Source organism: Ursus maritimus, unplaced genomic scaffold (genome assembly GCF_017311325.1).
Source record: "Ursus maritimus isolate PB19 unplaced genomic scaffold, ASM1731132v1 scaffold_34, whole genome shotgun sequence".
In the NCBI taxonomy this organism is placed as follows: domain Eukaryota; kingdom Metazoa; phylum Chordata; class Mammalia; order Carnivora; family Ursidae; genus Ursus; species Ursus maritimus.
Window position 1 is genome coordinate 25,127,757 of NW_024426008.1, and position 26,373 is coordinate 25,154,129.

The following is a 26,373-nucleotide window of genomic DNA, read 5'->3' on the forward strand; positions in this document are numbered from 1 at the left end:
GCTCCTGCAGGCCTCTTCCTTGAGGCAAGAGCACCCTGTCATTCGGGCCGCAGGGAGAGAGAAGGAAGCCGTGTTAGATGGAAGGTGAGGGGCGGATGGGAGGAGGCAGGACCGCGGGCAGCACTGTCTCTGCCGCTGACTGCTCCGGGGCTGTCTTTGGATCTTTACCAAGTAACTGGGCCCCCGGTGGGGCCCCTGATGCCCCAGGAGGGGCTCTCGGGTTTGCAGTCCGTCCCTGAACTCAACGCCTGGGGAGTGGGCGGGTGAAAGGCAAGCGATCCCGTGGCCGTTGTTGGCCATGCATGGGCACCCAGAGGCCCGTGTTGGCGCCGTATGACTATCTTTGTGCTCTCTGTGTGTGCGAGGGATACTGAGGCACGGGGGGGGGGGATATTGCAGGACAGTCATGTGGCTGTTGAAGGCCAGGAGCTGTTGAATACCTTGCAGTCATTAAATACTTATAACGTGAAGTGCTTTAGATAAGTCCGGGGGATTAAGGGTATATACCTCATTCCTGCAGAGCATGTTGCTTAAAGCTTTTAGACCATAAAAAGAAGGAAAAGGAATTTTCCAGAGGGGAAAATACTAATAGAGGCGGCTGGATAATATAAACGAAGCTTTTGAAGGATCCAGCTTTTGAACGTCCTAAAATAGAGGGAAACGACCCCGAAGTCTTGTGCGGAAGGAACGTCACAGCGATCTGCATTCACACTGCTAGTCCGCAGAGCTCAGGACCGCTGCTGTCGCTTCATCCCTAAAGATTTGCTCTTGGTGGATTCCAGCCCCGAGGTGGCCTGGGAACTTCGGTGGCGTCTCCAGGAGCCAGCGCTGGGCGAGACCCGGCCGCCGTGCCAAGCAGCCGCACGCAGAAGGCATGCTGGGATTGCGGGCGCTGGGACGTAGGCTCTTGCCAACCTGCCGAATCCTGACCCCGAGACGTGGGCACCGTTCCTTTTCCTCCGTGCCCAGGCTGGGAGGAACCTTGGTCCCCTGTGCCTGTCACCTCTTGGCCACTCGGAGCCTGTGCGCCAGGACTCCAGGGAGTGAGCCTCCTGCCCTGGGGGGCCCCCAGCTGGACAGGGCCTCAGGGTGAGAGGCTGCCAAGCCGCGGCTCCTCCAGGGGCAGCCAGGCGACTGTGCCGCTGTGGGGACAGGCACAGGCTCTCATGATGTGTACGTTGGCTCGGTGGTTAAAATCAGGGGCTGCTGGAGAGAGCGGGCAGAGACAAGATGGTGCGGAACGCTTCCACCATGAGCTCGGAGTTGGGGGCACTCGCAGTGGGCCAGCCCCGCAGCTCTCACGGGTGGGCACTGCTAGTGTTGTGCCCATTTCCAGATGGGGACACAGAGCTACGAGTTGCTCTCGTTACGTCAGACATTTGGAAATGAGTGTGTTTCTGGTGATGATAGCCTCCATGGGGTCATAGTGCATCAAAAATAAAATGTAAAATGTTTTCACCCAGAGAAGAGAAGACAGGATGCCGCGGGATGGGGGCCTCGACGCCACACCCTGACTCAGTGAGCCTCTAAAGGCAGCTGTTGTGGAACGTCACTTGCAGTCAGAATAATTACTGATGGTGCGTGAGGCCCCGTGGAAAGCCAGACCACGCCGTTCTGAGCGCAGGCTCCAGACAGTCCGGAATGGGCGTGTGTCCGTGCTCATCCACGTGCCGCTGTGGTCCCCCCGGGGGCGTGCCTGTGGTGCCGCGTGAGAACTCGGGGTGGTTCTCTGCTTGGAACGTCGTCCACGGTGTCTTGACTCCAGCCCGCGTCCTTCTATGCGCCCATCCAGCGTGCATGGATTTGTTTTCAGCTGTGGTTAAAAACAACAACAACATGTAACGTTTAGCATCTTAACCATCTCTGAATGCACAGTTCAATAGTGTTAAGTACGGTCGCCATACGTGATCGCCAGAACGTTTTCATTTTGCACAACTGAAGCTGTACCCATTAAACAACTACTCCCCATCTCCCCCGCCCTGGCCTCTGGCAACTACCGTTCTTCCTTCTGTTTCCGTGGAGTTGACTACTCGAGATACTCCACACGAATCGTAGAATATTTGTCTTTTTGTGACCGGCTTATTTCACTTGGCGTAATGTCCTCGGGTGCATTTATGTTGTGGCACGTGTTGAAATTACCTTTTTTTTTTTTTTTTTAAGATTTATTTATTTGAGAGAGAGAGAGAGAGAGGAAGAGAGCGCTCCCAGTGCGGAAGGGGCAGAGGGAGAGGGAGAGGGAGAACCCCAAGCAGACTCCCTGCTGAGCGCCAAGCTGATCGCAGGGCTCGATCCCAAGAGCCTGAGACCATGACCTGAGCCAAAATCAAGAGTCAGACGCCCAACCGACTGAGCCACCCAGGCTCCCTCGAATTTCCTTTTTAAGACTGAATCGTAGTCCCTCGTGTGTATACACCACACTTCGCTTATCCACTCGTCCGTCGATGGGTTGCTTCCATGTTTCAGCTGCCGTGAGCATGAGTGTGCAGATAGCTCTTCAAACCCTGCTTTCAGTTCCCCTGGGTGTATACTTGGAAGTGGAATTGCTGGGTCCTGTGGTAACCATATTCTCGGTTTTGGGGGGAACTGCCCTACTGTTGTCCAGCAGCTGCACCATTTTACCGCCCACCAGCGGCCCGCGAGGGCTCCAGTCTCGCCACATCCTCTCCAATACTCGCTCTTTTCTGTGAATGGATGTGAAGTCATATCTCATTTGTTCTGCAAATGATTGGTGATGTTTTCGTGAGCTCTCTAACGACCAGTGATCTTTCCACGTGCTTGCGGGACACTTGTGTATCCTCTTTGGAGAAATGTCTGTTTTGGTCCTTTGCCCATTTTCTGGTCAGTCCCCTCAGTGCTTCACAAGGCAGCACCTCCGTGTGGCCCTCCGATGCCCTGCACTTTCTCCCTGGAGTAATGGTGTGGTGGTTCCTTCGCCTCCCCAGTGGTTGGGAAACCAGGAGAATCTCACATTCTTTCTTCCTCGGCTCTCCTGGCACACGTGCCTGCTTAAGCTGGATTCGGTGCATTTCCCATGGGCAAAAGGGGAGGTGTTCTGGAGCTCTTTAATGGGTGTTCAACGAGCCTCCCCTCCCCGCTATCCTGGTTCCTTCTCTTTCTGTCTTTGCTGAGCCCTGTAGATGAACTTGCAGCTGTTTAAGTGGCCTTCGAGAACAGTGCACTGTGCAGAGAAAGTGCTGCCCTTGCATCCTGGGTCTATAAACAGCAGTGCTCTGGGTATAGTTTCCTCTGCTCACAGATGAGACTCAGCAGAGTCTCAGACCCAAATGCCTGCAGGGCTCCAGTTGGTAATACAAATGCCAAGTGCACCCTTCACCCGAAACCTTCCAAATTAAGAAAAGCTCTATTCTTGGCCAATCAAAGGACCTGGTGATGACTGCCAGTCTTAACCCCACTCACCCATGCACTAGAGCATGGCCTGTCTGCCTGGCAGCCAAGACCTTCCCATTCACAGTGGTCCACACACCGGCAGCATGGCATTGCTTGGGAGCTGTTAGGAATGCAGAATCCCAGGCCCCACCCCACAGAGTCAGAATCTGTACATAACAAGCTCTTTGGATGGCTTGGGTGCTTGTTAAAGTGTAAGAGATCTCGTCCAAAGGGATCACCTCAGAGTAGATACTCCCCATTCTTGGGCCATCCACACCATGGAATACTGTTTTGCAAAAAAGAGGAATGAATTATTTCTACAGACACCAAGTTAGATGACCCCTCAAAGGCATTATGCCGAGTGAAAGGAGACAGTTTCAAAAGTTTATGTAGGGGAGGAAAAGAACTTCCTCTACTCTCTTAGGTTCTGAGACTGAGGCTTGGGAATTAAACTGACAAGGATAGCTTCGCAGCAGGAAAGGCACACAGATTTTATTGATGTTAATATTTTTATGTGCATGAAGGCTTCACAAAAAATTGTTAAACCCAAGAACTGGTTATCTTTAGATGCTTAAGACTATGTAAAGAAAGGGGAATAAATTGTGGAAATGAGATTAAGCAGAGGGAAAGAGTGTGTGTTTCCAGGGTAGCAGATTATGAGAGTGACTAAGAAGCATGTGTGAGAGACGAATGGCAGGCAAGGATTATTTAGTGGGATTCACTTAGGCAGACGCATCTTGGTGCCGCCTCCCCACTGCAGGAATAGGGTTGTTCCCCCTTGTGGTACAAAAGAGGGGGACACCTTCACAAAGGGAGATTTATGTCCTGCTTTCAGACAGATGGCGAGGGCACAGCGCTCCTCCTGTCTCTGCTATTTCTCAGTTGTCTTCAGCTCAACATAATCCTCGTGCCAAAGTGGCCTATTTTGGGGTGGCCTGATCTGATCCCCATCAGTTGTATCCTGTGTGATTCCATTTTTCTCAAAAAAGTCGAAACTGTAGTGATGGAGAAAAAGTGTGTACATGTGTGTACGTGTGGTGTGTGTGTATATGAAGGGAAAGTATGGGAAGAGCTTTTGGGGTGATTAGACTGTTCTCTGTATTGGCTGTGGTGATGGTGATGTGAATTTATTCCTGTGTTAAAATTCATAAGTCTATAACTGGAAGACAAAATAAAAGGCAATGAAAATGCAAACAAAACCAAAAACGCAGTGGTTCAGTGATTAAGTGCGTGCACATATCATTTCACACGTGTGTGAGTTCATTTTGCACGATACGTTTCTTGGAGGTGGAGCAGTTGGGTGGCAGGTGTGTGCCTGTGGATGCAGGTGGCTGTCCCGCGTGGATTTTGCCGCACTTACACACCATTGCTGTGTCTGCACCCCCCTCAGCCTGGCCTGGAATCTTTGCCAGCTGATGTGGGGGAAACCATCACAGTTTTGGAATGTTGGGTGAATTTGGTCCGTGGCAGCTCACAGGCCAGTCACGTAAGGGGCCCCTCCCGCATGGAATGGTTTTCCACGGCACAGATTCACCTGCTTCCCCTTGTTAAACTGAAAGAGTGAACTCCTTTTGGCAGCCTGCTAAGGGTGGTTTTGTTCCGTATGTGTGCTTGTCATTCAGGACTTGGTGACGGAGCAGCCACAAGGCCTTTTCTTTGGGCCGGGGCACAGCGTACCTGTCGACAGGTAAGGTGGCTTCAATCTACCTGTCGACAGGTGAGATGGCCGTAGAGATGTTGGACAGATTGCGGCAGCCCTCGAGTCCTAGTTCATTTTAGAGCCCACTTACCACACATGGCTGCTGCCTTGGGCCCTCAGGGACCGTCACTGCTGACAGGCTGCACAGGTGTGGGTCTCTTTGCCCCTGCGGAGTGGACGCTGCCTCTTCTCTCCACGCTGGGCAGCAGCGTGGCAGGCTCAGGACACCCACTTCTGTTCCCCCACGGAGAATTTACCCACTACAGGTGCCCCCTTGGCATTTTTCCCTCTTGAACACTGCCATTGAGACATCCTTGGGGTCTTCCCTTCTTACTCTCTGCTTTTAGCACAAGGCCTGGGTAGTCAGGCCAAACGAAGCCTGGAAGAGAATTACCGCGCCCTGCACTCTGCCCTGCGAATCCTACGTCTCGGCCAGTTCTTATGTACAAAGGATGGCTTAGCCTCCTGTTATGGGCGCATCGGCGTCCCTGCTGTAAAGTGTTCGCACAAAGAAAATGGTGGGAAGGAAAACCAGGTGGTGTGGGGGTACACTCCCACTGCTGGAGTGCCTTGGTCTGACATCCCCGTTTATGCAAAACTTTACCCTCCAGGGTGGAGGTTTTCCAGGCCTTCCATCCCCTCGACTTTTATGTGGTGTGAGACTTGGCGTCTGTTTTTGTAAATATTTTAAGCAGGGCTGTGGCCCACTGTGAGCTCCTTGCTGTCTGTGAGCCAGCACACATGGAAAGTGGCTTGTTTGCATAAATAATGGGTCTCTTTGGAAACATGGCCGTGAACTTTACTGTGGCATAGTAACTAAACGCGGAAGCAAGTGGGAAAGGGTGTGCGGGTCTGGAGTGGTGTGTCTGCACGGCCTTGTGGGCTCTGGAAGCCCCAGCCCCTGACCCCTTTCCCCGTCTCCTTCCCGAGCCAGCCCGTCGTGCTGCCTTCCTTCCCTTTCTTGAGATGGGACAAGCCAACGAGAGCATGTGTCCTCTCCGCCCTTGTTTAGGGCATGTGTGGCCTCAAATGGTTCAGCCATCTGGGCGACCCGAGTCTGTCCTCGGCCAGTGACAGTGGCACAAGCTCCTCTGTAGCCCCAGTTGGACGCTAACCCGCGGGCACCTCGCCACACTCCCAGGATGTCTGCAGTGACACCACCTTCGGAGAAGCCGGGGCATCTCAGAAACACACGCAGACGTGGCTGGGGTCGCCGTGGAGGAGAGCAAGGGCCCAAGCTTGGTGTCCCACATCTCAGCTGCAGCCGCTGTCCCATGCCGGCTTCCCGGCCAGGAGGGCGGTCACCGCAGCCCATGGCCTCGCTGGCAACTCGGGTCGAAGGGGAGGAACCCATAGAGAAAGGGGGACAGATGGAGAAAAAGAAGAAGCATTTATCGGCTTCCCTGGAAAGACTGTAATGCACACCCCATGAAGTTTTGTGTGACTCTCACTGACTCCGTTGGCGGCCCTGGGAGTAAGCCCCCTCGCTCCCATTTTGCATGTAAGGAGTCTGAGAGGCCGAGAAGGCACTTCTCTTGCTCCTCGTTCAGAGCTAGTAAGAGGCAGAGGCAGGGTTTCTGTGGCGTCTGTCTGACTGTATGTAAATGTTGGGCTCTTCCAACTTTCCAGAACCTTCTGGGGCTCAGTTTGTATATGAAATTGGAGAAGGTTGAGCCGGGAGCCCTGATGATTGGATGAGATTGTATCTAAGTTTTATTCTAACTCTCAGGCTTGCTGACTCTAAACCAAGACCATGAAGGAAAACAGGATAGAATAGAGTGGAGCAGAGTTTCTCAACCTCAGATTGTTGACATTTGGGGCTCAATAATTCCACATGGTGGGGACTTTCCTGCATATTGAATATGTGTGAGGGCATCCCTGGCCTCACCCCACCAGGTGCCATGGGGGCCCCCACCCTGGTCTATCACAAATGTCTCCAGGCATTGCTGGATGTCAGAGTCGGGTTCAGAATCTCCCCTGCCCAATGAGACGGGGGGCAAAGGAAGGGTACCCCCTGGGAGGCTGAAAGGGGAATTGGACCAGGAGACAGAGACAGGGTCCCATGTGTCCAGGGATGCCAACTACCCCCATGTGTCCAGGGGTGTCAGCACCCCCATGTGTCTAGGGATGCCAGCCCTTCTTGTTCTTCTCATCGGGTTACATTTTCTCTCAAAGCTGACTGCTTACGATTGCTGAAAGCCTCAAGGCCTGAGGATGTAGCTGCAGGGACCCTCTGAGTCCCCGGCGCGCACGTGTGTGCGTGTTTGCTGGGTGCCCCGCATCAAACACTCACTCGTATTTTTGTGGTAATGACAGAGAGAGGTTCCCGGGTGCGTGTGGTTGTTAAAGCAAAAGTGCTTTCAAATACCAAGAGGAGAGCACACCTGCAGCCTGGAGAGACAGAACAGGCGAGTCAACCCCGCGGTAATTACCCATGACATTACTCCATGATTGATTAGTTTAGGGCTCCTGGCTGTGAAAATAAAAGAGCCTCAAAGAAAACCTTGAAACAACCATGATTTATGAGTTTAAGAGTCTCACTTAGGTAAAAACAATGTACTGAGAAATGTCCTTTTTTACTGGAGCGTGGGGAAATCGGCAGTGTCTGCTGGTAGGATTACCAGCTTAATTCTTTCAATAAATTATTTAAAAGGAGAAGCTCAGAAAAGGCAAAGACATTAATTATAGGAAAAAATGATAATTGGCATTTACATGCATTTTTATGGATAAGCAACAGTACTGGTTTATATTTTGCTTTAATATAGTCAACGTTGATGGTCCAAAGTTGTAGCTACAATGTTTGCATTGCTGTTGCAAATCCTTGCTCTTTGTATTGAACGAATCAGATACTCTCCAGCGGTACTCACGGTGTAAGGATGGTGGATGAAGTATATTCTGCAAATAGAATGTAGAGACTCTTTTCAGGTTGTTTAAAATGCAGGGAGCAGAGCATGCAGGGAAATCTAAATGCAGCTACATCTCTCTGTGCAGTAGGTATTTTAAGTTACGTAGTTTCATTAAATTGTTAATATTCTTTTTTTTTTAAGATTTTATTTGTTTATTTGACACAGAGAGAGAGAGCGCGCGAGAGCGCACAAGCAGGGGGAGGGGCAGCGGGAGAAACAGACTCCCCGCTGAGCAGGGAGCCCAACTCAGGACTGATCGGATCTGAAGACCCTGGGATCATGACCTAAGCCAAAGGCAGACACTTAACCAACTGAGACACCCAGGCGCCCCAAACTGTTAACATTCCTAAAAAACTAGAGACTCTCATTAATTATAGAATTTCCAAGGTGAATTATTTTGTTCTACTTAAAAAAGTTTACCTAGTTTTTTTTTTTTTTAATTGAAAAGGACTTGTCTGAATTTGCTAAAACGATTCAGACATGGCTCACCCTGTGTCCTCCGTAAGTCTGCACATGGATGTGTCTCCTGCCTCGCTTCCACGACTCTAGGTCGCCCCACCTCTGTGTGCCCGGGAGTGGCCTGGGAGGATACAGGGTACAGTTGGCTCCCACCTTGCTTTCTCACTCCGGGGTCTGTCCTTGCAGCCTCCTGAATCTCGTGCACACATTTACTTCGTGCTGCAAGCCCCGTGAAGTGTATTGGTCTCAGGGTAATACTGGCCTCCTACACTGTGTTGGAAAGTATCCTCTCTTTTATTTATATATTTTTTGAAGTGTCTGTGAAGTTATTGGTGTTAACTCTTGTCTAAACATTTGGTAGAATTCACCAGAGAGGCCGTCTGGTCCTGGGCTTTTCTTTCTGGGAAGTTTTCTGGTTGCTAATTCAATGTCTTCACTTGTCGTAGACCCGTTCAGACTTTCTGTTTCTTCTGAAGTCAGTCTCGGTAGCTGTGTTTCTGTAGAACCCTGTCCATTTCACCTAAGTTACTAGCTTGTTGGCACATGATTATTCATAGTATTAGAGTCCTTTTTATTTCTTTTAATTCAATAGTAATGCCCCCTCTTTGATTTCTGACTTTAGTAATTTGAGTCTCCTCTCTTGTCTTGGTCACGTTAGCTAAAGCTTTCTCAATTGGATGGGTCTTTTCAAAGAACCAGCTTTTGGTATCATTGATTTTCTCTGTCATTTCTCCGTTTTCTTTTCTTTTTCTCTGCCCTATCTTTATTCTTCCCTTTCTTCTGCTAGCTTTGGTTTAAGTTTGCTCTTCTTTTTGTAAGTCCTTCAGGTGTAAAGTTAGGTATAGATTTGAGATTTTTTAAAAAAAAGATTTTATTTATTCATTTGAGAGAGAGAAGGGGAGGACACAAGCAGTGGGTGCTGGGGGGAGAGGGAGAAGCAGACTCTCACTGAGCAGGAAGCCTGATACAGGGCTTGATCCCAGGACCCTGGGATCATGACCTGAGCCGAAGGCAGACGCTTAACTGACTGAGCCACCCAGGCACGCGAGATCTTTTTTAACACAGACACAATGCTATAACTTTCCCTCTAAGTAGTGCTTTAGTTGCACTACTTAAGTTTTGTTATGTTGTGTATCACTTTCATTCCTGTCAAAGTATTTTATAATCTCCCTGTGATATTTTTTGTGACTCATTGGTTCTTTAGAAATGTTCTGTTTAATTTCCACATATGTGTGAATTTCTTAAATTTCCTTCTGTTACTGATTTCATTCTGTTGTTAGAGAACATAGTTTGCATGGCTTGATTCCTTTTACATTTATTAAATCTTATTTTATTACCTAGAATATGGTCCTGGAATACATTCTGTGTAAGCTTGAGAAGAAGGTATATCTTGCTCTCAGGGTGGAACCTTCTATAGTGTTAGGTGTGGTTAGTTTAGAGTGCTGTTTAAGTTTTCTGTTCCCCTGCTGACCCGCCCAGTTCTTATATCCATTATTGAAAGTGGTATTGAAATCTCCAGTTACTATTGTTGACTTAGCTATTTTTTTTTTTTAATTTCTGTAAGTTTTTGCTTTGTGGTTTTGGGGCATTTGTTGTTAGGTGCATATACATTTAAAATAGATTGGGTCGACCTTCTTATCATTATAAGATGTCCTTTTATAATGACAAACCTTCTTGTTATTATAAAATGGCCTTTGTTTCTGGTAGTGATTTACGTCTTGTAGTTTATTTTGTTTGAGACTTATATGAGCCTTTGCAGCTCTCTTATGATTGCTGTGTGTGTGATATATCTTTTCAGCCATTTGTGTTCTTGAATACCAAGTGTCTTTTATAGACAACATAAAGTTAGATAACTTTTTAATCCTTTTTGCCGGTCTCTGTTGTTTTTGATTTGTCCTTTTAACTGCCTTTAATTAATTAATGATAAGATAGGTTTTACTTCTGTAATTTTGCTACCTGTTTTCTGTGTCACTTCTTTTTTGTTCCTCTGTTCCTTGATTACTGCCTTTTTCGTGTTAAATAGATAGTTCCTAGTGTGATTTAAAAATTTATTTTGGGGGCGCCTGGGTGGCACAGCGGTTAAGCGTCTGCCTTCGGCTCAGGGCGTGATCCCGGCGTTCTGGGATCGAGCCCCACATCAGGCTCCTCCGCTATGAGCCTGCTTCTTCCTCTCCCACTCCCCCTGCTTGTGTTCCCTCTCTCGCTGGCTGTCTCTATCTCTGTCGAATAAATAAATAAGATCTTAAAAAAAAATTAAAAATTTATTTTGTTTCTCATATATGTAATTAAAAATTTTTTTTTCTTGGTGGTTGTATGAAGATTACTATTATCATCTTATTTTTAAAAAATCTAATTTGGATTAGTGCTAACTTAATATTAATAGTAAATACTTTGCTCCAATATGTTGCTATTCCTTCTTCTCTCTTAACTGTTAGTGCCATACAAATTATATCTTCATGTATTTTAATTCCATTGACACAATTTGATAATTACAGTTTTATGCAGTAGTTTTATAAAACAGCAGAAAAAAAGAGTTACTGAAAAAATACATTTATATTATTTCATAGTAGCTGCGTAGGCACCTCACTGGTACTATTTTATTTCTTCGTGTGAATTAGGATTCCTTCCAATGTCCTTTCATTTCATCTCAAATAACTCCCTTTACTCTTTCTTATAGAGCAGTCTGCTAATGACAAATTTCCCTCATTTTTTTGGTTCATCCGGAAGTGACCTAACGTACTCATTTTTGAAAAAGGGCTTAGCTGGATATAGAATTCTTGGTTGACAGTCTTTTTCTTCCCCCAACAGTTTTAATATGTCCTCTCACATGTTATACATGGTGAGTCACTTCTCTTGCTGCTTTTAAGATTCTGCTTTTGCTTTTCAAGTTTGTCTATGGTATGTCTAGTTGTAGATATCTTAGAGGTTGTCCTACTTAGAGTTTCTTGATTTTCTTAAGTGTGTAAGTTAATACTTTTCATCAAGTTTGGTAAGTTTTTGGTCATCATTTCTTTAAATATTTTTTTCTGCCCTTTTCCTTCTCTTTCTGGACTCATTTGTGTTCGTGCTCTTGATGGCATCCCACGGGTCTCTTTGATTCTGGTATTTTTCTTTATTCTTTTTATTTTGTTCTCTTCGGAGTAGATAGTCTCTCTTCCAGTAAAGATATTCAACTGTCTTCCAGTTCACTGATTCTTTGCTCTGCCAGCTGAAATCTGCTATTGAGCCCACCTGTTGAATTTCAGTCGTTGTTCTCTCAACTGTTGAATTTCTATAGGAGTCTTTTAATTTCTATCATTTAGTTGATATTCCCTATTTGGTGAGAAAAATTTGTTATTCTTTTATTCTTTAGATGTAGTTTTCTTTATTTTTTTTTTAACGTATTTATAATAGTTTTGGTCTCCTCAGGGACGTTTTCTGCTGGGTGTTTCTTCCTGTGCACGTGGCATACTTTCTGATTTTATTTGTTGCATGTCTTTGTGATTCTTTGTTGAAAACTGGACATTTTAGATAATATTTTAGCAACTCTAGTAGCAAACCTCTCTACTCATCAAAGTTTGTTTTTGCTGCTGTGGTTTTATTTTTGTTTTCCATTTTGATTTTTGGTGGTGTTTTTCATGTTACTGTTTGTTTAGTGGCTTTGCTTTACTAATTCTTCAGGTTCTCTGTTTCCTGTGATGTGTGACTGTGGAGTTGTCCGCTGTTCTTTTTAAGTTCTTTTTCTTTTCTTTTTAAACTACTTTGTTGAGGTATGATTGCCATTTGGAAAGCTTTGCAGATTTAATGTACACAAGTTGGTAAGTTTGGAGGTAAGTATATGCTCATGAAACCATCACCGCCGTCTGTGCTATAAACATACGCATCGCCTCCAAAAGTTTCCTCCCCCCCTTTATTTTTTACTGTTGTTATTATTTTGTTGGTGTGATAAGAACACTTACGGTAAGGTCCTTTGCGTTTTCAAGCTTGGATTCCTAACGGTCGCATCTCGGTCAGTCCTATCGTGTGGTTAGCCAGTCACTGGGCAGGAGATTTTCTCATGTACTTTGCTGTGTGTCTCAAGCCTCTTGCCAAGAGGGTCTTGTGAGCGGATATCGGTCAAACTTCAGCCTTCGCTGCCTGTTCCTGATGGCACTGTGGCGAGGGGCTGGTCTTCTCCTTCCAGGTCTTCCTGGGGCATGCGCGTGGCCTTGCATGTGTGCACAGCATTGTTGATTCTAGAAATATGTCAGACCTTTTCAAGTTCCCTGTGGTCCTCTGGTTCTGGATTTCCTTTTAAATTCTGGGCGGCGCTCATGTTTACTGCTATTGTAGTCAGCAGGAGGCAGTTTGCTGTCATGCCCCAGGGGTGGCACACACCCCCCCCCGCCTCCCCACGACCCCGCCCCAGCCCAGCTGAGTCAGACACGAGCCTCCCCCAGATGCTGCAAGTCCAGACAGCGTGGTCGCAGTGCGATGGCGCTCTCCACGGTGCCTCAGAGCATCCGCTCTCCCAACTGTCCCATGACAGGCATACCCACCATCTCTCCAAGTTTCAGTCCTTTCTCTTGGACAGACGAACTTTTTCAGTTGGTTCTCTGGCTTTGGTGAACATTCTGAGTTCTGAGATGCTCGGGTTTGGTTGTGTTGGAGGCAGAGTGAGTTCGTCTAGATCCTCGACCACTGATCTGGAAGCCGGGTCTCCGGCGTGTTGCCGGGGTCCTGGGGTCTCTCACTTAGCAGAATGCACCTCGGGGGCCCTTGCTGAGGCGGGTGGTGTCCGCAGCTGGCTCTGTGTGTGGTGGAGCGGCACATGGTACAGCTTTAACCCGTGACCCTTTCTTCTTCGGTTAGAGTCGTGAAGATGTACTTCTGTGTTTAGGAAGGCGTATTGTGGAAGAATGGATCGTGGAGCCTAGCGGAGCTCCCTGGGGCGTGTGGAGGACTGCCAGGTCTGAGGACAGTTGAGCAGGGAAGTGCTCACTCGCGGTTTGGAGGAGCAGGGCCCGGGCCTGACCCATGACGCCATTATCTGCCCCTGAGAAGAGGAGATGCGGCAAAGAGGTGCTGGTGTACGGCCCCTGAGCACACCTGGAGCAGGTGTGCGCCCCACCTTCAAGCTGGGAGCTGAACCTCAGGGACGCTAAAACACCAGCACGATGGGCCCACGACACTGCCAGCGTTCGGTTTCTCCTCTCAAGGGTGTGGAGTGCTTCTTGCATGCCTGGGTTCGAGGTCCTGCATGCGACCGTCACCCAGAGCCTGCCGTCATGGTCCACCCTCTGCTGACGTGGGACGCACACGTTGCTCTGGAGAGAAATGCAGCAAGGGCGGGGCAGGTGGCGTGTGGGCCGAGACGTCTTCAGTGAGGGTGTCCAGGGAGTTAACACTGGAGCAGAGGAAGTGAGCGGTGAGTGACAGGGTAGTCTGGGGGGCAGTTCTCCAGGCAGGGGGCAGAAGAGATGCAAACCCCAGAGGGAGAAGGGCTGGACTTGGGCCGCGAAGGGTAGAGGAGCCGAGGCGAGTTCAGGAGGGTGCGGGTAGGTGTGTGTGTGCGTGGAGGGGCCGGGCACAGGGAGCGGGATAGAGCAGGGACCAGACGGAGGACGAGAGACAAGGAATCAGTGAACATGCGGTTTCCTGGAAGTGTTAAGGGGAAAGGAAGACGGGAAGCAGGCTGGGCGGCAGGGCTGTGTGTGTTATGTGCAGGGACGTGTTCGTGGAGTGAGGTCAGCGTGGGCCTTGCTCCAGGTGGTAGCGTTATAGGAGAGATTCTGCTAGAAGAACCGTGCTAAGCTCTGTAGGTGTGATACACGTCGATGGGGGAGTGAGACGTTGTTTGGACGGAGCGTCTTTACAGAAGTAATTAAGTGTAGACCAGGTCCTTATGGTGGACCTGATCAATGTGACTGGCGTCACTATAGGAAGAGATCAGGACACACACGTGCACAGGGAGGGACGACCACGGAGGGCCCAGGAGGAGGACGGCGGTCTGCACGCCAGGGAGAAAGCCCGCGGGAGAAACCAGCCCTTCTCACACCTGTACCTCCAAATTCCGGGCCCCAGAATTAAGCCACCCAGGCTGTGGCACGTCGTCACTAGCAAACTCATACAGGAGCTACTTTTAAAAAAAGATAATTGTTGCCACCTTGATTATAGCAAACATTCATCCCCGTTTGCTGTTTGTTTCCATGAACTTGAGACCCTCACTGTTGATGAATGTCCTGCTTGCAAAAGGCAACAGGATGACACCTCGGGGACATGGAGGCCCTGACGGAGCCCGCTGCAGACCCTCCGCACCTGTTGTCCCTGGGTGCGGTCCCGCCAGCCTGGGGGTCTTGCAGCCGCATGTCCCAGCTGCAGCGTATGGCGCCCGGGCCTCTAAACCCCTCCCTTAGGCACCTAGAAGGTAACTTCCCTTGTTGCCATGGGGTTGTACCCAACTCAGTTCTTTTCCCAATAAGGGTCATCCTTTAAAAAAAAAAGATATACATCTTTTCTTCCTTTACGTTTAATTAAATCTAGGGATTTGAGGCAAAAACCTGTGTGCAGGGGAAAACCAGGATTCAAGGGTCTCCCACGAAACCAAATGGAGACAGAGAATCCACGCGGAGTGCATACCCGACATTCCTGTTTGCTCTTTTTCTGCCGCGTATGCCAAGGTGATGAGTGGGCCCAGCGGGGAAACAGGGCCGGGGCTGGCCTCGCAGCAGAGGGGTGCCGGGTCTCACCTTCCCCACTGCATCTGCGGGTGGGGGTCCCGCGGCTGTGGCTGGGGGCTCTAGGTGTCGGGGAAGAGAAGGTCGATGAAAGACCCCAATTCAGCCTCCTGGGCGGCCTCTCCTCCCCCTCGGCCACATGCTCACTGGGCCTGATAGTGGGGCCTTTGTTGGGGGCCCTGGGGGCTGTCAGGGACCCTGAGTGGGGAAAGCTCTCACTTCAGGCGTTGCTGGGGGAGGCGGAGGGGGGAGCCGCGTCTACACTTGGACTCATTTGGGGCTTTGATGTGTTTACCGTCGAAGTGGAATCAAAGCAGAGTTTAAATTGGTGAGGGAACCTGGTGACTCATGTCAGGTGGTTGGGGTCGACTTGTGTTCCCAAAGCAGTTAGGCCAGCCCTTGAAGGACGCACAGCTCCAGCATTCGCTCCACCCAGAGTCAGCACGAGTGAAAATACAAAACTACAGACTGTGAAGACTACCAGTGCCGAGGCACCATAGCTCACCTGAGTGCTGGGTGGTTTTCTAGCTAAGTTAAGACACACGGTGCTACGTTTAAACCCGGGTGCTCCCCGAGACTAACGTTATGGGGTTTCTTTCTGTTGACATACCTTGTCTGGCCTAGCGCCCAGACTAACGCACACATCTTTCGGGGCTTGATAAGCCGTGCTCCTTCCCAGTAATTAGTTTCTTTTCTTCAATCCTTGCATTTCCAGCGTCACGAGTGTTTCTCGTTGCACGTGTTGGCTGAGCGGAGGGATTGCTCTGGAACGCACGGCCAACATTTCCCACTGAGAGTGGATGGACTGTCTGAGTTTTCACTGTGAAATCTGGGCCTGCCCTTCTAGGACCTCCTGGCCTGCTCCACAATCCCCCTCCAGGCTGGGGGGCTTTTTCTGGGCCCTGACTGGTGTTCCTTCTCAGATCCTGGAAATTATACCTTTTCACGGGGATGACCAAATCCAAGAATGCCAAGCTCTGGTGAATAAAGTACCCTCGCTAATTAAATAGGAGCCTGCTTTGAAGTTGTCCAGATATGCCAGAGACGACATCTAATTAAATCACAACAAGTGTACTGATTCAGATCAACAGGTAGAGATTAATGGGTGAAAAGTATGAATAACAAAACATTTTAAGAGACACAAATCAAAACAAGAAAGGCAGCATGGACTTAAATCCAGGAGCGTGGGTTGAACTTCATTAGTAAATTCTTGCCTAATAGTGTCTCTGCCGCTAATGAGAAAGCTAATATTTTAATAATACAGAAAGAGCCTGCAAACCAGAACAGACCCATTTGCCCCTCTGCAGAGAGAAATTTCTCTTCCTGACACCACGAATCAAGATGTCCCATTAGGAGCCCATGTTGAGAGCAGGTCCAGAGATTTTGTGTGACCGGTGCACGGTTTGTAATTCCCACGCGTTTCCCCACATTGGGGCCAGGGTGTGCACCTCCAGCAGCCCCCCGTGAAACTCTGACCCCTCACCAAGCATCACCAGACATCAGGGTGAATCCTTGCGTTGGGTCACCCTGCAGACGCCGGCCGATTCAGCCCTGCCAAGGGTACGCCCTGAGTTCCTGGTTCAGAGCTGTTATCAACGTGCCTGAGAATTAAGGCAGGATTCCGCTCAAAACCCAACATTTTCCGAAGTGACTTCGTGTCTGAGTATTCACTGGCCTGCTGTTGAGTCTTTGCACAACTTCGGTCAGATCCAGTGAGTCTGTGGTATTGCGCGCGTGTGGTTAGCGTTCCTGCCTGGCTTGGGGGCTGGACCCAGTGATCAGGAACGTAGGGTGTTTGGAGATAGGATCTCTCCTTCAGCCCTTCTCTGCCTGTGAGCCTTGGTTGTGGGCTGGAACCGTGTGATAGGATGTGGAATTGTTTTCCAGTAAGCTTTTCACATGGGATAGTTTGAGATTTGTACAGAGTTGTGAAGGTGGTAACGAGGTCCCGTGTACTGCACGCCCGTTTCCCCGCGTGTTAAACCTGACATTATTAATGCGTGTATTAGTCACAGCAGATGTGCCTCGACTGACTCATTATTCGCAACCCAAATCCATACTGTTCCTATTTCCTTAGACTTTACCTAATGTATTTTTTCTGTTCCAGAATCCCATGTGGGTTACCACAGTGTATTCGATCTTTGCTTCCAGGCATTAAAGTGTAATTTTGACTTGGACCAAGCTATTCATGTAATGTATCATTGTATTAAACCAACCACATTTAAATTTGGTTCATATTAAATGTTCTCCTTTCTTTAAACATCAAAAAAAAAAACAAAAACGAATCAGGAGCTAATAAATCACGCCTGCTTGATTGATGCCAGCGATGGTTTCAGTTTTCCAGTGGCTTTGCGTTGTCTCCCCGCGTGGGTCTTTAGGGTGGAAATCACCCACCTCCACTGCGTTGTAAATGGACACGTGGCCTTCATAGCACACCTTGTAGTATTTGCCGAAGTAAAGGACGTGTCATTTGCTCCGAGGAGACCCCCCATTTCAGAAGAAGATCATTGAGATGCAACGCATTAGGGCAGACGGGGCTCCTCCCTGACGCTGTTCTCCGTTCAGGTCCCCCGGTCTGTCGGTGGGCCAGTGGGGGTGAGGGCGGCAGCACCAGGTAACCCAACCGGGCCTTTGTGTGAGGAGGCGCTGGGCAGAGGCCAACCGGGGGGTGTCACGGGGCTCACCCACCTGGGACCGTCACCAGCCAGCCGGGCAGTGCATGGGGTTAGGAAGGTGGAGAGAGATCGTTCTGCCAGCACCACGGACCTGCAGGAGAGCCCACTAGTCGGGGAGCAAGCAGGTGACACCAACGCTGGTTGTGCTGAACTGCCACATAGTCCCTGTGTCCAGAGCCCGAGAGCCCCGCCTTTCCCGCGGTGTCATGCGCACATGCGCTGGTCTCCCGGCAGGTGCATCTCAGGCCCGAAGCATCCTGTCTGCGTGACTCTAGCCTTCCCCGCAGCTCCTGCCACCTTGCATCACCTCCGATCTCGAGGGGACCTCCACATCCTGTTCCGCTCGGGGAGCCAGACCTCCCCCAGCCTCTGGGTGCTCTGACGTGTGGAGGGGGCAGGGAATGGGCTCCTCGGCTGATCACCTGCTCCAACTTCATCAGCCTCTTCCTTCTCTTCCTTTTCTCTTGGCTACGACCGGGCGTAACATTTAAAACATTGAATCATAAAATTGGTCTTTGTTCAAAAGGCCACAGAGTGTATGACTTCACTGATGTAAAATGTCCAAACCAGATAAATCCCTGGAGAGAGAGAGAGCAGATGAGCGGTTACAGGGTCTGGGAGAGGTGAGAGTGGGGAGGACTGCTGATGGGAGCAAGGTTTCTTTTGGGAGTGATGAAATATTCTGGAATTACATCGTGGAGACGGTTGCACAACCTCGTGGCCCCAGACACACTGCGCTGTAGGCTTGCACATGGCGAGTTTTATGGTATGTGAATTATCTCAATTTAAAATGTGATGCTTTTTCATCACAGGGGTGTTTAAAAATAAAATAAAAGGAGACATTTAAAATTACCTTTATAATGCCAGGTACGCAGCAGTGACGTCTTGATGTGTGCGGGGGGGATGGGTAGTTTTTGTAGTTGTCTCGTTGGTTTGGGCTTGTGTTTGTTTTCTCCTTTAGGGTGTTTTTAACCTTTTTGGGGGGGCAGAAGAGGCCCTGTTGGAATCTGTGGAAATGCTGACCTATATTGTCACCTGTCCCCAAGACCATATTTGCCCCAGTTACCTTTGGCTTATACATTCTAGAAGGTATGGCGTCTGGAGAGCCGTTCCGTGTCTGACTTACTACTCTGCAGGAGAACAACGATTTCTAATACCAAACCATGAATGGGGTCCTTATTTCTCAGTCAGGAAGCAACAACAGGGCCTAGTTGTGTTGAAACTTAAGGCGTCAGCGTGAGGGACCGCGGCAGTTGGCCATTCTGCGTTTATTCACATATGCGACTTGTCTCGGCGGGCCTCTGGGGTCAGCGTCTTGGGTACTGGAAACTTCACCCGTGTTTCCAAACACGTAGATGACACCCTTTCGCTCAGGTATCCCATCTAAATTTTACTAAATCTTACTAAATTTTTTTAGGGCAAAGCGGGGGGTTGAAAGAAATGAAAAGTCCAGTCCCGGCCTCTGGGCTGACCAGCACAACCTTTCCAGACAGAATCTTAGCGTTTCTCAGGTCAGCAGCGACGCTGCGGGTCTGGCTGGGGGTGACGTCTGCTCAGGAGTTAGCAGAAGCGTTGGGATCACCCCCGGCTCCTTCCCACGGGGAGCGTGCCCGTCTCCGCGGCGCCTTGGATGCGCGGGGAATACACGTGCTTCGGAACTGAAAGTGGCCTTGGAAGAGCTGGGAATCTCTTCCACAGTGGAATTGGGCTAATGGTGCTTATTTTTCTTCGGGGTGTATATTTATTTGACTGTTTCACACCACTTGTCAATTTCTAAGCAGTTAATAATTTTTATGCCTCTTTCAGATGTGTGTATATAGTACAAGTGTGTTTGATTTCCTGCGGTCTCTCTGCATTTACACGGTGCTGAATGATGGTATGTGTAACATGCCCATTTACCATTTCAGACCCAACTGAAGTTTAATTCTTGAGCACAAACGCGTCGGCCGCCTGGCATAGTTCCTGCCCGTCTCTGTGTGCAGCAGCCCCGGATTCTGTCTAGGTTTTAATGCTGGGACCATCAGCCGTCACCGGGACGCCACCCCCGGTGTCCTACAGCTGTTCATGGTCCCCTGGGCCCAGTTATGATTCCCGAGGGGAGAACGCTAGGATTGCTCTGGGAGAGACGTACCATGTGGGGGGTCGCCTTAGCGAATCAGGGTGGTCCTTCCGAGGGGATGATTGGGGACGTTTTACGAAAGCTGGTGTGGAGCCGGCTTCTGACGGCTGCCCGAGTTTGGACTGGAAGTGACACAAAGAGGGAACGTTCCTTAACTGGGTGCGAGAAGCCCGGGCTGGTGCAGCCTCTCGCGGGCTGCCTGGGAGCCGGGTTGGACTCCCTAGGGTGCAGGCTCATGCGTCAGCTGTGGGTGACGTCCCGTGCTTTAGGAGCTGGAGGGTTGGACAGGATCCGCCCGGAGACGCCGGTGCCCTCACGTACCCGCTGGCCAGTGTTTTCTCAGCTGAACAGTTTGAGGACTCTTGTGGGCCTGGTTCTGCCTGCGACCCCTTGAACCCCACTTTCAGATCTCAGCTGCCTGGAGCGAAGCTTCATCCTGAGAGCGGCCTGACGTGTCTGGTGCTTTGTTCGCTCTTGTTTCTCATTTAAGAGAGACAAGTGGGGCGGCCCTGTCTTCCATAGACTTTCTAAAAACTGATGGTGAGTGCGCATGACCTGAGGGTTGGCATCTCAACCACTCCTGCTAGCATCAGCGCCCGTCTCCAGAACTCTTTCCTCTGTCTCCCCCGTATGAGACCGTCCCCCGTATGAGGCCGTCCCCCGTATGAGACCGTCCCCCATATGAGACCATCCCCGTTAAACACTAATTCCTGGGTCCCCCAGCCCTGGTGCCCGCCATCTGCTTTCTGCCTATGAACTTGACGGCTCCAGGGACCTCGGCGGCCACGCATTTGTCTTTCTGTGTCTGGCCGTTTCCGTCAGGTGCGGATTTCCTGGTGTCTAAGCCTTGTGATGTTCCGCGTGTGTGACCCAGTCTTTGGTCGGCTTTGATGCCACAAACCCAGATTCCATCCAGATGTGTTGGCAGAGCCACCCCGGACGTCACCACCTCTCCCCCACCCTCCCCTGCCCCCGACTGGTGGGACCGGGTCGGGGCCAGGCTACCAGGTGACAGTCTGAAAGTGAAGGGGACGGGGCTACACTGGGATAGGGAGCGGGGGCGTCCACTGGACCCGCCCTTCCTTCCCCCAGGATCCGGGGACAGTTGCCCACGTCCTTGGGTGGTGTTCCCCGGTTGAGCAGAGCAGATCTGCTCTTGTGCGGGGTGAGGGTGAGTTTGGGGGTGGCTGCTCCTGCTGACACCGTCTCGAGGAGTGGGTTGCTAGTGCAGTAGGATGAGACCCTTCTGTCCTCGCAGCCGTGGGTTGATCTGTCCTTGGCTGCTGGCTGCCCGCGGAGCCAGGAGCCGGGAGGGGAACAGGCTGCCTGTGACCCTCTCCAGTTCTGAGTGGGTGCAGAACTAGCAGGGGCCACTGTCTGGAGAGCAGCCTGCAGACTCTGGCTACAGCAGTGTTTTGTTTTTCCAGCCAGTGTTTAAGTCTCTCTCCCGCCCTGAGTGGCACTCAGGGCTTCAGTCACACGCGGGCTTCTACGTTCTGCCGCACTTGGGATAAGCGTTAAGAATCACTGTTGCTATTACCCCAGATCTGTTGCTACAAGAGCCCCCTGGAACTTCCCGTAATGCCTCACCCCTCCAGCTGTTCTACAAACGGCAGGTGGTTGTGCTGGAACACTATTGTCTTTGCATGAGAAGTAAAGTCAAGGCCTTGCAGTGACTCTCATTAATGGACGTGCTGTGCTCTCTTGCCCAGGGGAAGTGGAGGCTCGTGACCCGAACGACCCTTTGGGACAACTGGATGGACAGGATGGCCCTCTTCCAACTCTGAAAGGTAAAGTACGAGGGCCCTGGGGAGCAGGTGTTTGAACGTGTTCTTGCAGTCCGAGGTAGGGAAGCACCCAGTCAGCTTGCCGTCTGCTCCAGGCGTGGCTGCTGGAACGGGGAGCGGGGTGCCTGTGGCCCAGCGCTGCCCTGTTGGTGGGCGTGGTGGCGTGCCTGCCGCTGCACCTGTGGTTAGAGCCAGTTGGAAGGTGATGGGTGGCAGGGGACAGGGCACGGGTGGGCAGATGGCCACTGGAGGGAGGCGGGGGCCTCTTGGGGAGCTCCGTGGACCCGAGCAGAGCCTGAGGAGCTGGACTCCTGGCTTGGCCACTGTCACCTGCTAACAGGTGGTGGTCTTCTGGGGTCATTCTGTCCATGTCGCCATCCGGAGTGGGTGGGCGTCAGGTGGGCGTCAGGTGGGCGTCACGTGGGCAGGAGGTTCACCGAGGGGTAGGTTCTCTGTCTTGTGCTTCGGCCTTTCCCGCAGGTCACTGTCTGGGTCACCCCGCAGGTGGCACACTTTGTAGGCATCTCAGGTTGGCAGAGTCGATAGGACACATTTCTGCAGATACGGCCCGGGTCCTTGAGGAGTTGGCCCCCTTCCTGCTCCACCCTTTGTCACCGTGTCGTCTTAGGTCCCGTCTCAGCCCAGACGCGGCCCGTGGGTGGTCTCCTCAACGGGAATGGATTCCCCAGAGCCCGGCGGCTGGGAGTCTCGGGTGAGAGCCCAGCAGGGTCACTTGCGGTGAGGTCTCTCGGCCCGACTTGCGACGGCGCTGTCCCCCGTCCTCACGTGGCAGCTCCTCCTATTAGGGTGCTGATCCCCCTGTGGGGGCCCCTTGTGACCTCAGCTAATCTACTGCCCACCAAAGGCCCACCTTCAAAGACCATCCCCTGGGGGCTAAGCCTTCAAATGTGCGTTTTGGCGAGACTCCATTCAATGCCTAACAATTATCTGTTAAAACATTCACTTTATTTCTGCTTAACTTCTTTGTAATTATTCAAAGGCCATAAAGCCGTAATAATTTCTTAGCCCCCTGCTCGTTGAGGGTCCCATGACCCTTCAGGAAGGAGTTTTCCTCCACGTGTCCATGGCTGCGCCTTCTGGGCATTGAGCAGCTAGCACTCAAGTCTGCCGGCCTCAGTCTAGGGGCTGGTGTGTCCCCGCAGGTCCTGAGAGGCTTCCTGGGGTCACATGGGCGCTCAGCTCCCCGCTGGTTCCGGAACGCTCACCAGCGCATGCTGAGAGGTCAGGCGTGTCAGTCAAGGGCACGGGCAGCTCTGGCTGCTCAGTTGGTGGTGACGAGGCCTGTCGGAGACCCAGGGTTCTTGCAGAGGGCAGGCCTCTATCAGGACAGGTGTGTGTGCCCAGGGGGGACAAGGCCTGTGCTCTGGATGCTGGGCTTCTGGAAACACCTCTTCAGAAAGAAGATGGTTTCTGATGGTTAGATTCTGGCATTATTTCTCAAAAGGCTGACAGCCCACAGTCCAGATGGCCCACACATAGCCCTCGATGGGCCCTTTGTACCAGCTGCTGTGTGAGGCCCAGGCACATGCTGGTGACCCGAACGACACAGCACCATTGTGTGTGGTCTCTGTCTCATGATGTTTCCCATACCGGGGAATCGAGTCAGCATCCTGAATCCTTGACAGAGTAGCTGGGAGGAAGAGACGGGGATGCGGTGAGCTGGAAGGAAGGGAAGGGTGTCTTGGCAAAGGACAAGATGTTACTCTGAGAGCTGAAAAGCTGACAGTCAAGGAGAGGGGTGCCCTGGGCCATGGCAGTGCCTGTGCAAAGGCCCTGAGGTCAGGACAACCCCATGCCTTGGGGCAGCTGAGAGAAAGGGCTGGGGTAACTGAGGTCAGAAGGATCAGCAGGGGCTAAACCAACATGGCTCAATACCAAGGCCATCAGCCATGTGTGGGTCTTTAAATTTAAATCAATTAAAATGAAATAAAATTTAAGATTCTAGTTCCTCAGTCCTCTGAGCTACATTTCAAGTGCTCGATGGCCACATGTGGCTAAAGCCACCACAGCACAGATCTAGAACATTCCGTCACCACAGAGAGTTGTGTTGGGCAGCCCTAGGTGGGACATACACGGCTCTTTAGGTGGCAGGAGAATGTTCTATTTTATTCTGCGGAGTGCTGTCCTCCACTGTGCAAGGTTCTGGCCTGGGACACAGTGTAGCCTGACCACTCTCTGAGGCGATCCAGGTGGTCTGGAGGGTGATGGAAGGGGAGTGGAAAGGGCAGTAGGAGGGAGGCGAGGGGGCAGTAGGAGGGAGGCGAGGGACAATAGGAGGGAGGCGAGGGGCAGTAGGAGGAAGGCGAGGGGGCAGATAGGAGGGAGGCGAGGGGCAGTAGGAGGGAGGTGAGGGGCAGTAGGAGGGAGGTGAGGGGCAGGTGGGAGGGAGGTGAGGGGCACTGGAGGGAGGTGAGGGGTAGTAGGGGGGAGGTGAGGGGCAGTAGGAGGGAGGTGAGGGGCAGATAGGAGGGAGGTGAGGGGGCAGTAGAAGGGAGGCGAGGGGCGGTAGGAGGGAGGCGAGGGGCGGTAGGAGGGAGGTGAGGGGGCAGATAGGAGGGAGGCAAGGGGCAGTAGGAGAGAGGCAAGGGGCAGTAGGAGGGAGGTGAGGGGGCAGTAGGAGGGAGGTGAGGGGGCAGATAGGAGGGAGGTGAGGGGCAGTAGGAGGGAGGTGAGGGGCAGTAGGAGGGAGGTGAGGGGCTGAAAGGGGGAGGTGAGGGGCAGTAGGAGGGAGGTGAGGGGCAGTAGGAGGGAGGTGAGGGGCAGTAGGAGGGAGGTGAGGGGCACTGGAGGGAGGTGAGGGGCTGTAGGAGGGAGGTGAGGGGCAGTAGGAGGGAGGTGAGGGGCAGTAGGAGGGAGGTGAGGGGCAGTAGGAGGGAGGTGAGGGGCAGTAGGAGGGAGGTGAGGGGCAGTAGGAGGGAGGTGAGGGGCAGTAGGAGGGAGGTGAGGGGCAGTAGGAGGGAGGTGAGGGGCAGTAGGAGGGAGGTGAGGGGGCAGTAGGAGGGAGGTGAGGGGCAGATAGGAGGGAGGTGGGGGGCAGTAGGAGGGAGGCGAGGGGCGGTAGGAGGGAGGTGAGGGGGCAGATAGGAGGGAGGCAAGGGGCAGTAGGAGAGAGGCGAGAGGCAGTAGGAGGGAGGTGAGGGGCTGTAGGAGGGAGGTGAGGGGCAGTAGGAGGGAGGTGGGGCTGGCCGAGGAGAGGCGGACAAACCAGGGTAGGAGTCTTCATCTAACCTGCACTCACCTGGTCTACTCCAGTATCCTCAGGGAACCGTGTTTACAGCAGACCTGCCCTCCCCACCCCCCGCAGGTGCAGGGTGCAGGGCCTCCAGGGGTCCTGGGCTGTGTCTGCAGGGGCCAGAGGGGCTGGGGGGTGGGAGCTCCCCCGGGCACAGGTGCGCTGCCAGCAGTTTGGGGCGCAGAGGGGGCTGCAGGGGGAAGGCCCGCAGGTCCACTTGAGGGAAGACGCACTCGCTGACCTGGGCGCGGAAATGCCTGCGGGCTGAGCGTTCACGGGAATTCTTACCCCACCAGCCACAAGCTCCAAACATGGAGAAGTCAGATTTGGGGCCTTGTGTGGTGTTCTTGGTCCTCCTTTTTGGTATTCGAGCAATTTCTCAAGCCCACAAGGGCATGCTTTATAATGCCCTCTGCTTGGTTGGGATTTGATTGCCTCCGGTCTGTTTTTATTAACCCACATGTGATTGTGTGAAAACCGTGGGTGCTTCCGTGTCTGCAATGCTGAGACATTTGGAAGCCTGCCTTCCCTTCTCCAGGGCACAGAAACACCATCTGCAGGAGTTCCCTGGTGAAGCAGGAGCGTGTGTGTGCATGCGTGTGTGCAAGTACACGTGGGTGTGTCTGTGTGCATGCATGCGTGTGTGCGTGCATGCCAGTGTCCTGTGTGTTTGTGTGAGCCTGTGGGTGCGTGTGCACGTGTGTCTCTGTGTGTGCATGCATGTGTGCATGCATGTGTCCGTGTGTATGCATGTGTGTGTCTGTGTGCGTGTGTGCGCGCGTGCGTGCGCGCTGTGAAAGGACAGTGCAAGAGGAAGTGGAGGGCCACAGCACGGTGGTGCGGCTTGCTGGGTGCAGCCGTCTGAGCTTGGCTCAGCCAGAGCTCACACCTGGATGGGAGGTGGCTCCAGCATCCGCCGCGGCCCAAGCGCCCCCAGCCGTCGGGGGGATAGGAGTGTGCAGCGCTCACCCAGGAAGCAGTGGCAGGAGGCATGTACTGTGTGACAAGTGTGACCGTCAGCATGTGCCTCCGTTCCAGGCATCTGGAACTCAGCAGCCCCTTTGGGGACAGGCTTCTAGTGAATGGCCCCACGGAGTCTCAAGGACATCTGGGGTCCCAGCCATTCCCTTGCAGGCCTGTTCTCTGGTTCTATACTGCGATGTTATTCTTTTTGGATTATGGCTTTTGCACAAAAGGAGACTCACTCTGCCCTTCCTTTCTGCTCCCCCGGCCTCCTCCTCATATGCTCAGTGACAGAAGGAATCCGCCTGGCCTCGACAGACTCATTAGTCCACGTGCTTTTTTGTGCAACTTCGGGGAGTGTCACTGCTTGGCCCCATTTGGCTTAAATCTTACAAAAAAGTAACAATAGCCGGATGGACTGTAGGAGCTC

The 26,373-nt window shown here is 51.8% G+C and overlaps 1 protein-coding gene across 1 annotated transcript in view; it reads left to right on the forward strand.

The window, feature by feature from the left end:
- The window catches only part of ROR2 (receptor tyrosine kinase like orphan receptor 2), a 189,729-nt gene that overhangs the window by 122,216 nt on the left and 41,140 nt on the right, over positions 1-26,373 (forward strand). Inside the window, exon 2 of the mRNA XM_040620319.1 lies at positions 21,653-21,730. Within this exon, the coding sequence (XP_040476253.1) occupies positions 21,653-21,730 (78 nt within the window). The remainder of the gene's footprint in view (positions 1-21,652; positions 21,731-26,373) is intronic.